Here is a 13,195-nt window from a genome sequence, read left to right as displayed (position 1 = left end):
GGTAATAAACATTCTGGGAGGAGTACAAAGATAAATGACACACTTTCAGTGACCATACAAGTTTGCACCATACCTGTAAGTGTATGAACAAACTGATGGGACAATATTTATGGAATATAGAGGAAGGAACAATTAGAGGACTCAGAGACAACATTAGAAAGTAATCACTTAAGCTGAAGGGTAAGATTCAGAATACAAGATGAGAACAGTAGTACAAGCAGACGGAAAACTCATACCACCAGAGGTATGAAAGAACCCACTCAGAATGGTGATGACTTTGCCATGACTGGGACATAGGAGTGTCTGAAACACAGGACAAGAGATGATGTCAGAGAGCCATTCAGAGTGCCAGACATGCCTTGACAAGTGAGAAGTGGCAGAGGTTCAAAAGATGCAAGATCTTGGATTAAGATTTCATGCTGGGTGCAGTGGTACTTGCCTGTAATCCCAGCAGCTCGGGAGGCTGAGGCAGGAGGATCATGAGTTTAAGGTCTGGCTCAGCAACTCAGTGAGGCCCTAAGAAACTCAGTGAGACTATCTCTAAATAAAAATTTAAAAGGGGGCTGGGGTTGCAGCTCAGTGCTAGAGTGCTTGTCTCGAATGTGTGAGGCAATGGGTTTGAACTACATAAAAATAATAAAATAAAGGTATTGTGCCCATCTACAACTAAAAATATTAAAGGGGGGGGGGGGAAGCTGGGGATGTGGCTCAGTAGTTAATCATCCCTGGGCTAGTTTAATCCTTGGTACCAAAAACAAAACAATTTCATAAAACACAGGTCTTCAATTGGACCCTAAAAGAGAGTCCTCTTAATTCACACCTAATTCACAGAACACAGTGAGCACTCCTCTGAATCCTATGGAGAAACCACCACAGAACTGAATGTGTTCTTATACCCAGAAAGGTAACATTAATTCCTAATCAGTGCAACCACAAGTCTAAATACACCCAAGGAGGAAACGTATCCACACCACTACAGACACCTGGAAAATGCTACAGCTTCAATTTGAAGGGAGAACCACCAAAACCCCACTGTCTGCAGTGAAGGTGACCAAACCAATCCTCTACTGAAGGTGAGCTCCTCCAGAGTTGTGATGACCAACACCGTAGCCCACAACCTCATGTGGCTGCTTAAATATAAACTGGGTTGGGGCATAGCTCAGTGACAGAGTACCTGCCTTGCATACACGAAACTCTGTGTTTGACCCCCAGCACCAAAGGGGGGGGTCAAATTTAAATTAAATAAAATTTAGAATTTGATTCCTTAAAGATACTAGTCATATTTAAAGTGCTCAACAGCTACATGTGACTAGTAGCTGGCACACTGGGCATGCAGGAAGAGAACATTCCAATAGAAGAAACTTCTATTGGTCAGTGCTGTCCTAGAGTCACCACTGCAGAAAGAGGACCACAATCTCCATGTGGGCAAAAAGTCACATCACAAACTTCTCCGAGATCCTCAGATCACTTACACTGAACTGGGAACACATACATATATTTTCAATATATGCTCACTAAATGTAATTTTTAATATAATACAGGTGTGAAAATTATGTATGTTCTACTGTAGGAAAAAGCTAAATCTCTCCATTCTAACTGCATAGATTGCACAACTGAAGCTCTGTACCATAGTACTAAAAGTACCACATAGTACACATATTGTTAATGGATTTGTCAAGATGAATACAGCCAATTAAACAAAAAGTTAGGTGCACCGAACTTATCACAATGCATACCTTCCAACACGGCTCCTGGAGAAACGGATGACATCTTTTACTATGGAAATGAAGACTACCATTGATGGAATCTTATTAGAAAAAAATCTACAACAAGGATCATCACCTCTTAATTTATCCAGCTGCAAAGTCAGAAACTAAAATACCTTTAATCTAAAAAACACCAGTCACATGTTGCTAGAAATAGTCATGAAAATTGAAATCCCATGGAGCAGATGTTGATCAACAGAAAACAAGTGTCAGGGGATATACTTGCCTTCCTTTTTCTCCCAGGATAGACTACCAGGAGATTTATAAATATTTAATTAGTTCATATAAATGTTATTCACAAGAATCTCAATAAAAGGCAAAGTGAGGGGAAGGGAGGGGAGAGGGAGATAGGAAAGATAGTGGAATGAGATGGATATCAGTACCCCCAATTCCATATATTAAGACACAAATGGTATGATCTATTTTTTGTACAACCACAGACATGAAAATTGTGCTCTATATATGTACTATGAATTGAAATGCATTCTGCTGTCATATGTAACGGAACAAATAAATTTCAAAAAACAGAATAGAAACTGATATACATACACAATGGAATATTACTCAGCATTAAAGGAGAATAAAATTATGGCATTTGCAGGTTAAAAAAATGAATACAAGAAAAAATGGGTAAGTGTGCTTTAAAGTGCGTATGGGTATATTAGTATCAGATATAAGACCAGAAGATAAATGTGTTATGCAGGACAATTTTACATTGATGTAACTCTTTTGAGAGCTGGGGTTGTGGCTCAAGTGATAGAGTGCTTGGCTAGTATTAAGTGAGGCACTGGGTTTGAGCCTCAGCACCACATAAAAATAAAGATATTGTGTCCACCTAAAACTAAAACTTAAATATTTTAAAAAATAAAAAATAAACCCTTTTGATCTTTAAAAATAAGAATCTCAATTAGAAAAAGGGAAAAAAAATCAAAAAAGAGAAAGAGAACTGAACAGGCACCTTGAAAAAGATCTCTCCAGAGATCACTCCATCTTATTAGACCAGAAAAATAAGAATTCAAATCAAAACTAGTTATCACTAAATACGTAGAAGAATAGATAAAATTTCTAAGACGAACAATACTAAGGTACTAGGATGGGCATAACTGGCAATCCTATACACTGCTGCTGAAAGTGCTGTTAGCTAAAAAAACACTTTGAAAAATTAAATTATTTGGGTGTGTGTGTGTGTGTGTGTGTGTGTGTGTATGTGTAAAAAACAATGTGCACTTCCAGCGCTAGGTATATGCCCAAGAGAAATATATGGCCATAGGCACTAGAGGCATTTCTAGTAGCCAAAGTTGAAAACAAGCCAATATAAATCAACATTATAATGGATAAACCATAATATACACATGCAGCAATTAATATCTATACATCAAAAAACAGAGTTTTTATATATACACACATACAGTTTGAATGAATTTCGTGTTGGGTTTAACTATCTATAAAGTATAAAAACAGAAAAAATTAAACTAGTAGGGTATATATATTGGGTGGGTCTTAAATGTTATTAAAAAAATAAAAGACTTGCTTATCTGGTTTAGTCTGGATAGCAGTGCCCTCTGGGCTAGAAGGAAGCTGGGAGAGACTATGGTTGTACTGCGGCAGGCCAGTCAGAACGATTTCTTCACTGTGTACGGGGTCTCATGGGTGTATTCTTTGTGATAATTTGTTGAGCAGGACATTTTTGTTTTGCATAGTTTTCTATATGAACGTTTCTCACACGAGTTGAAAAGTGGTCACCACACAAAACCCCCCATTCCTGAGGTTATACATCTGACCTCACTTGACTCCACTCTTTCCTCCCTCCCAGCTTGGCTTACCTCATGTAGTGCTTTACTTATCAATGGTGAGGCGGTGGTATTTTCTCCTCCTTCAGGATAGATCTGGAAATTCACTCTTTGATAAAGAATCTGAAAAAAGAATGGCTGTGTTATAAAAGAGTCGTGTTTTTAAACTTGCCTCTCTTCACTATGAAGAAAGGGCTATTTCATAATGAATTAGTAATAGGCTCACTTGGTGAACAGCTTCACAAGGAAGCAAGTTTCAGGAGAGGGAATCAACCGTGCAAAATCTGGCATACAATGCAATAAATGAGATGAAAATGTGAAGTCCAGTCTCCTCACAAGATGCAGCCTATGAATACTAAGAAACCAAGTTGTCCATCCAAAGGTAGCTCCCACCCCAAATTCCAAAGGATTCCTAAGGGACTGGTGCCACCACATGCTTTACTCACATGGCTTCAGATGTACTTCACATGGCCGTTTCCCAAGCATTTTATTTTTAACACTAACTTTCCCCATTATATTTAATAATTTATTTCCCGATATTTCAATTTTTCTCAAGTCCATTGTGTACCCTTCCTTACTTACTATAATAAAAGTACCAAAACTGTTTTATATCCTATTTCAAATCCTCCTTCCTATACATGATAATCTATTTGTCTTCTACCAATTAGAATTCTCATATTACTGAAAAAATGATTATACATCTGAAACCCACACCCCCAAAATAATGTACTTCAAGCAGGTCAGGACTTATTTTATCTGGAACACTTACTTCTGCCTGTAGAGAACTGCTAGCTACCAAAAGCAGCTCAATGCTGCTAGGAGGGCAATGCGTCAAAGCAAAAGCTACGAGCTCCTGCCGGGTGGCCAAGTCCTGGTAACCTTCCGATTGTCCCAACTGGCTACAAACATCCCAACTCTTAGCATAGCCTGCAAAATTGACAAGAAAAAAAAAATTTCAAGAAAAAAACAAAACAAATTCAAACTTTGATGAACAATATAATGGATTCCTGTTCAAGTCTTGTGGTATGAAAGCAAAATGGTAGTTGTTAGTAATCATTATGCAGAAATGCTAAAGAATCTAAGTTGGAAAAGAAAGATCATACTGATCTATTATCCAGAAAGTTCCATGTTATTCCAGACTAGTGCTCGTGATGAACTCCAATCTTAAGTTAACTCAAAATGAATACAAATAGTCTACTGTGCTTTGATGTTCAATAAAAAGGTAGGTATCTGAATTCAGAAGACAGGGTGAAACTCCACCCAACTACCTGGGAAAGCTCAGGGATGACACTTCGACTACCACTACAAAGGGACAACAGCAACGCCTTCTTCTCTGGTTGTTGAAAGGATTAAATAATATTTTTTTTTAATTTAAAAGCACATCAGAGACTACACAGTACTAGATAAAAGAGGCAATAAGATAGACACCCACACAGATCATTCACTTTACAGCAGACAGACATCCAAAGACAGCACCAGAAAGAGACTCAGCCCCTCACTCCCAGAGGACATCATTTTCATATACAATGCTACATTGTGAATTCTAAAAATATACTTCATTTTTATTTGAAGGAGTTTCAGTTTGAGTGTCTTTTTTCTAAGAACAAAGGTTTCAGTACAGATTAATTTCTGTAAATACAAAATACGTAATGTAAAAATTAAGCCACCCTTAAAGGATAGCATTCTTACCAAACTCTCCAATTTTGGATTAAAACAATAATGTCTGTAGAGGAAATCAGAATCATTTTGAACTTCATGTTGGCAAAACCAGTGGTTATTATAGAAGACTTTTAAAAATGAAATCCATTTTCTTTTTAGTTATTGATGTACCTTTATTTATTTGCTTATGTGGTGCCGAGAATCAAACCCAGAGTCTCACACATGCTAGGCAAGTGCTCTACCACTGAGCCACAACCCCAAGCTATGAACTCCATTTTCTAACATTGAGGTTTGTGAGTTACAGTAGTATTGAGTTTTTCCAAGAGTTTTTAAACATTTTCATAGATGAAATGCAAAGATTCTCTCCTATTCCAATTTTTAGTCAGGCTCCTCTGAGCCCTTTGCTCGTAGACCTCAATGTTAGCCGTTGCTAGGCCTATGTATTTCAGTTATAGAAAGAATCCTCCTAAGTCAGAGACCTACAATCCCTACATCTTCCATATCTAATCAAATTTTTCATTGCTTTCCCTTGACGCCTTCAGAAAGGATATTATTGAAGTTTTGGTTTAGCAAAAATCCCTCCACTTATGATGTCTCTTCTTAGTAGCCTTCCATCCCCTGATCTCTCAGTTTTCTCACTGGTGGAATGTCCACCTATCTTTGTTGCATCTAAAGATACTTCTGATGTCTCTTCTGTACTGAGACTTTGCGGGCACATGCAGTATCAGTCCCGAATAAGGGCTTCCTTACCATTATAGCAGGTGTCAGATTAGTTATTTCATTAACAGTAGACATGCAAAAAGTGTACGATCAGTGCCTGCCTAGCACGCCTGATGCCCTGTGCTCAATCCTGAGAGCTGGATGACTCCAACAAGAGTACACAACTCTGCACAGCTCCAGTTATCATGAAGTGACGCACTGGGTTTTAGCCACACTTTTTTGAAAGTATCATATCTTTAATAATATTACAATTAAAATCAGTGACTTTTAATCTGAAGAAGACAATTGATAGCAAACTTTCAGACAGTAATGGAGAAGCTCTTATTAACCTCTATGCTTTCTGTGAGATAGTTATATATATAGTTTATGAGGCTGCAATTAGATGCCAGGGACCTAGAATACCCAAAATGTAATTTATAAACTAGAGTCAGGTGGAGTTAGGGTTTGAGAGTTACAGTAGTATTGAATTTTTCCAAGAGTTTAGTCCAAGACTAAATTTATGATGTAACACCATTATTTGTGAGTCCCCTAGCCACTCACTCTGAAGGACAGATATGTAAAGTGCTCAGGCATAGGCACAGAGTGTTTAGCACAGAGCCCCTTCCACTGGGGAACCTGTTCTTCAGATGAGTACTTTTTCCACAAATCTGCCTACTTTCCAGAAACAGGAATCTGAATTTCAACATGGAAAATCCTAAGATTGCAAACTGTTTCTCAATTTTTTAAAATTAGGTTGAAAACAGTTTTCCTTCAAATTCAAGAACAGGAATATTTACTATCTATTCACAAACTGTGGATATTCTTTTATTAAGACATAAGATAGGACTAAAATGTTTTACAAAAAAATTGTCCTTAAAATGACAAGCATATTTTTAATATGAATTAAAAGCAACCAAAATCTCAAATATAGCATCTAAGCCTATTAAAATATCAATATATAAGCACACAGCATACACACTTGTCAATGCTAATAAAATGTATCTCAAGCAAAAATGTGCCTGGCTTACCAATCAGGCCAATTGGTTTCAAACTAGACCTTTTTCCATTATTCATTACATAAATCGAACAGGAGCAAAGTGTTAAGTTGTCTACTCACCTGCAGCCATCAGCTCCTGACAATGCATATTGGCTGCTTTGTAGTCATGGAAATGAAGGGCTTGCTCTACTAAAAGAATTAGAACCTGTCCACGCCTTTCTTCTGCGTCTTCACCTGTAGGCACATACAAAACACTTAATGATTATGACAACCTCAAATGATAAAGGAGCTCATTAACACTCAAATTAATTCAAAAATAAAACATAAATCAGACTGATTTTAAAAGATTAGAAGACAAAAGTTGATAGCAATTTGACCTTTTGATCTATTTATTGTGCATGGAATTAATTAGCCCTCAGTCTCTTAAGAGATCAATGATTAATATCAGTTTCTATGTAAAATATTCACACCAAAAAATCCAAAATCAGAATGGTCTTTAGCCCTACAGAGAAATCTTAGTATTACTCAGGTAAGGGAAAGAGAAGAAATCCATGCTTCAAAAGAAAAAAGGTTGTAAAAGGGTTCAAGAAAGAGTGACTAGTAGATTAAGTAAATGAAGGTAATAAACTAATAATATTTCTCATCTTGAAAATTCAAATAATATTTAGAAACTTGAAAGTAAGTGTAGTCCAGAGTACTGACAAAGACTGTTTCTTTGAAAAACTGTGTGGGCTCCTGTGAGCCCTGCTAAGCCCCACCCCATACCTGTCCTTCATACTGTAGTTAGTAAAAATCCTGCTGAATTTTGACATTGTGACCAAAATACATAACAAAACAATTTAGAGGAAGAAAAAATTTAAAAATTTGGCTCAGGTTTGAGAGGTTTCAGTCCATGGTCAGCCAACTCCATTACAGAAACACCATGGAGGAAGGACCTGGTAAAGAAAAGCTGCTCAGCTCATGGCAGATCAGAAGCAGAGCGGGAACAAGATAAGGGTCAGGGACAGATATAGTCCCCAAAGACTTACCCCCATTGACCCACCTCCTCCAGCCAAACACCACATGCCTACATTTACCACCCAGTAGTTCATTCATATTTTTGACCCATCAAATGGATTAATCCACTGACGAGGCTATAGCCCTCTCAAGGCAATCATTTTACCTCTGAACACTGCTTCAACTCCTAACACAGGAGATCTAAATCATAATACCTGCTAAATCAGTTTAGCCAGAATCTCACTCTGGATACCTCATCTTGATATCTGATCAAATTCCTCATTCTCTCAGATGCCATCTGATCAACCTGGTCTTCAGCAAGAATACTGATCCCATTACGTCTGCTTATCCAGAATCCCTTCTTACCACTGAGGATTCCTTTTAGTAAATTTTCATCCCTCGCTCCCCAACTTTCCGCTGTTGTATTTGGAGCTGCGTTTGATATTAAGAAATCCAGCTCAATGGAAACAATAAAACTTTGTAGAGTTACAGACAACATATTTAGTTATATTGCAAAAGCCATTGCCCTGATAAGGTATTGGCTACACTTTTATTTTTATTATCTTTTGCAGTACTGGCGATTGAACCTCTGGATGCTCTACCACTGAGCTATATTCCTAGCCCTTTTTGATATAGGTCCCGATTTGCTAGAGCTGAACTTAAACTTGCAATCCTCTCCTAGCTTCCCGAGTTGCTCAGATTATATGCATACACCACTATGCCAAGCTTTGCTGTATAACAGCTTCAGAGTTCAGGAAAGGCAGAACAAGGTTTCTACCACTTTAGCAATGGCTATTGTCTGATATGTGTTTACGCTCATAGGACTCCCTTAAATACAGAATTCCTGAACTGAATGCTCAAAAGAGAATATTAAAGTCACTTCTTGTGGTGCTGGGATTGTGGCTTAGTGGTGGAACCTAGCATGTGCAAGGCCCTGGGTTGGATCCTCAGCACCACACAAAAATAAAGATATTGTGTCCATCTCCAACTAAAAAATATTAAAAAATCATTGTTTTAAAATATTGATGAAATGGAAAAAGACTAAATTTATGATGTAACACCATTATTTGAAAATGCTTTAAAGCACAGGGATCTTGCACACAGACAGATGGAACAATATCCATGAGCCTGGCTTGCTTCTCCCTCACCCCAACTTATCTTTGAGAACAGGGCACCTAAGATTAGAAGTTCTTAATCAAACTTCATGATAATCAAAGTAGCCACCTAATTACTCCTACTAGACCAGAAACCTCACTTTAATCCCATCTACTTGTTGACATACCCCTTAGCACAGATGGCAATGAAGATGGCCAGAAAGAACTGAAAAAAGAGCAAAAAAGCTATGCATGAATGCCCGAGAGAAGATATGAATATTCCCCCTTCTCTTAGCCCTACCCACCCAATGCCCCCCATCCCACCTGTCCCCCCTGCTTCTTTTGTCTTATATCTATAACTTCCCCACCCCCACCAGACTTTGAAGTTGATTTGGTGAGAGAATTCCACTTCTCAATTGCCTGGTCACAGAATGAACTGTGCTATTAGTGATCAGCCTCGGTTTTTCTTTTTGGGCTTCCCAACACTGAACACAAAAATAGATGCCTTCCTGGGTATTTTCCACTCTTTTGAGGTCAGAATTTGTTGGCAATGGTGGAACAACACATCACATACAGTTTAAGAATACGGTTATGAATATTCACTGTATTGTTTATTGAACTATGTATAGCCCAACATGTTTGAGACATCTCCACCGAAACTCAGGCAGTTATTGGAGTACCAGAAGGGCTGAGAGTTGCACTGGACCACGTAGAACGTTATGGTATTACAGAGTTGTTTCAGCCCAGAAAGTCAGTTACTGGAAATTTTTTTTTTTTTAATTCCAACCTCGTAAGTTCATGGGGTACTCCCAAAGCACATTACCCAACAATCTACAATGACAACACCACCAGCATTCGTTACAGATTTCATTATAACACTTTATTGATTGAGGCTAAATGTACAGCTATTTCATACCTAAAAGCTGCTTTGATTTGGTGATATGAACTTTTAAAAAATGCAGATCAGTATAGAACTGGTGATAGAAGAGCTAGAAATCTAGTAGGATGGTTTGTAAATAACCTGACTTTTTTTTTTTTTTTTACATTGAACAGTAAACTCCAGTAGTAACCAAGGGCATAGTGATTACAGAAACTATCATGGAAAGATTTCACTTTGAATTCATCTTTAAGAAGATTTAGAACATATTCCTTGATTTAAAGGAAATGTTAAGAAATAAACATCTGTGTATAAAGTGCTTAAAAAGAAAACAAATTATCAAATCAGAATCCATCAAATACTCACTAAGGCTTTAACCCATCAAAATCTGCCAAGTAGCCTCTAACTAGGGCTTTCCACTTTAGCCAATCACTTTTTTTTTTTTGTCTTGCTTCTTCAAACACTTCACAAAACTTTTGCTCTGATGTTCTTTTGTTGAAGCCTTGAACCATTCCAGGTTTAGTGCTGTCTCATTGATGACTTATTGTCTGCTGAGATAAGCTCATTCAAATCTACTATGCCTAAAGTTGATTTTTTTTTAAAGAGTGAGAGGAGAGAGAGAGAGAGAGAGAGAGAGAATTTTTAATATTTTTTAGTTCTCGGCTGAGAACTAAAAAATAAAGTTGATCTTTTAACAAGCCCAATCTATCCCCTCCAGGCAAAAGTTGACTGCAAAAGTCCCCAAAACCAGTCATTATAGATAAAATAGTCTTCCTTTCCATCTTAACAAGCATCAAAAACTGTTTTCAATAGAACACACTGATTTCAATAATAGACATGTATGTATTTCAAGGATGGAAATGAAAAATATATTTTATATTATTTTAAAGTAAATCCTATGCTTGCATCAGCAGCACATACATTAAAATTGCAGTAATACAGACCAAGGATGACAAATTTGTGAAACACTAAAAAAAAGTCTTCTATTACTTTACTCGTGTAAAAAGAATTCCTGTGACACCCAATACACTAACTAGATTTAAAAAAATTTTTTGGCCTTTTTTCCTCATAAAAGGTAACAATTAAAAAATACTAATAAAAATAATGAAATATTTTTTATTTTAAACATTATAAATTAATTTACATTTGGAAATTTAGTATAGGATAATACTGTTTTCCACAGGCTAGTAAAACTACTTGTACATCTAGAAAACGAAAAATTATTTTCTCTTTCATAATTCTTAGGGAAGGGACTTTTCTTACCAAAAGAAAAACCCACACAAGTTTAATAATATGTATACCCAAGAGAAGTGAATAAATATCAAACAAGTGGCTCTGAGATACTATAGTCCACTGAAACAAAGTAGGATGTGGCAAAGCCAGTAATGGGGAGATGCCCAGGAAACACAGGGCAAAGAAGGAAAGTTGGTGCCTTCTCTGCATAGAAGAATCTCTATTCAGGGTCCTCCATCTCTCCCTAGTGCAGAGGGAGACACCTTGCAAATGGAGATTTCCCATATAGAGGAGGCTCTCTCTTACAAGAGTAACATCTCTTTTCAGAGCTTCTCTTATGTCTCACAACATAATTATGTTCCCAAAATAGTTAGAATGAAGTAACCCTTCACCAGAAAGGAATATTCTGGGGTGGCATCCTCTGGCAGTCTACAGACATATTTTGGGATGGCATACTTTTTGTCTTCAACACATACTAATGTACTCAAATTATTTCAAAAATAAATCCATCGAGATTTCATTTTAGAGGATGGTTCACATAAGTCTCTAAGAATTAGGAAGCGAAGGAATCAGCTTTGCCATAGAAGTTATTTTGGGGGGGGGGGGGGAAGTTGAGCTAGAAAAGAGGCAGAAAGTAATCTTATCTGAGTTTGTTATTTGACTAAAGCAGAGACTCCCTACACTCTTAATTGCTGTTAAAATCCCTCCAAGGGAGTTTAAGAATTCAGCTATAGAGACTTCCACTCCTACTAGTATCAAAACCTTCGAAAGAACCTTCTATGTTTTCCCTCTGAATGTGCCGCAGTCTTGGCTGGGCACAGAATCACGAGCCAATCAAGCAGGAACAAAACTTTATTTTGAAAAAGCCGCTAACACTCTCAGCGCCAGCAAGTCAAAAACCGGTCCTCCCACGAGGGTGTCCGACCGGAACCGCGCGCCGACCGGAACCCCCCCGTCTCCTCCCACCTCCTCCGGAATTCCCTCCTACTATCCTTCCCCAACCAATGGGAACTCTCCAGCAGTCCCGTAAAGTCCCGTAACTTGAGTCCGGTAGCAGGCCAAGGTGAACAGCGGGAGTCCAGTTTGCATATGAATGTAAATTTTAACATAATCATCTCAGTGGCTAGCTGGCGTCACTTTACAACCAAAGGTGCCATACATCGTATATATGCTTGTGGCTCCTAGCATCTGCCCCCTTCTGTTTAATTAAGCAACAAGCAATGTGGCTAGGGACCGTGCCTGGTAGGTTGTCCAATTTAACATATGGTTCTTACCCGTCATGGGAGAACTGACCTTTAGGCGTCAGCTTCCTGTCTTAGGTTGAATCCACTGTAATCAGAGCAACCCGTCGCTGACTACCGGTCCAGCATTCAGCCATGCTTGTGGATAGGCCTATGCACCAGTGGGGGGGTGAGGTTCTTGCCTCACCTCTGTTGGCCCCCAAATTTAGCCTTGGTGCCAGTGGGGGGGTGAGGTTCTTTGCCTCACCTCTGTTGGCCCCCAAATTTAGACCATCACTAGTAGAAGGGAGGAGGATACAGAAATGCCACGACACCAAGCCAATTGACGGCTCCTTTGGAAAAATTGCGTCACTGGTGACACCATCAGCAAAGATATGCCAGTATTACCACAATAAACATGGGGTGAGCTGGCAAGGAAATTGCATCACTGGTGACACCATCAGCAAAAATATGCCAGCAGTACCACAATTCGGTGCACCAGATGATATTTCACAATGTATGCAACTGATATATAGTCCAGGCAAGTTCTGCAAGCAGTTCAAATTGGAGGAGTCTATCAATATGTCCATATCCTCCCAAAGTAAATCAAGTCCTTGATAGCATTACTTGTTGAGTTATATTCATTGATGCATCAGTTTATACAGTTTACTGTGATAGCTATCATAGAAGCTGTAGTTTGGTTTTATCTCAGTCTTCACTGGAATTGGGATGGAGATGGAAATTCTGGCAATGATGGTAAAGAGACATTATCCTGAACAGAATTATTAAATATAATAAAAAGAAAAGGTGAAAGTAAACAAACAGATCTGTTAAACTCCTTTAAAAACAATCCTTAACAGCCGT

General features: G+C 38.1%; 1 protein-coding gene across 6 annotated transcripts in view; it reads right to left on the bottom strand.

The window, feature by feature from the left end:
- NBAS (NBAS subunit of NRZ tethering complex) overlaps window positions 1–13,195 on the bottom strand; it is a 345,000-nt gene that overhangs the window by 145,251 nt on the left and 186,554 nt on the right. For all 6 annotated transcript variants that reach the window (XM_081263998.1, XM_081263999.1, XM_081264001.1 and 3 more), the window contains 3 exons: window positions 7,032–7,145; window positions 4,326–4,483; window positions 3,590–3,679 (listed from right to left, as the gene is read on the bottom strand). In XM_081263998.1, coding sequence (XP_081120124.1) covers window positions 3,590–3,679; window positions 4,326–4,483; window positions 7,032–7,145 — 362 coding nt within the window. The remainder of the gene's footprint in view (window positions 1–3,589; window positions 3,680–4,325; window positions 4,484–7,031; window positions 7,146–13,195) is intronic.

The sequence above is a fragment of the Spermophilus citellus genome (assembly GCF_964194105.1).
Source record: "Spermophilus citellus genome assembly, chromosome: 13".
NCBI lineage: Eukaryota > Metazoa > Chordata > Mammalia > Rodentia > Sciuridae > Spermophilus > Spermophilus citellus.
This window is presented reverse-complemented; position numbering and strand designations above follow the sequence as displayed.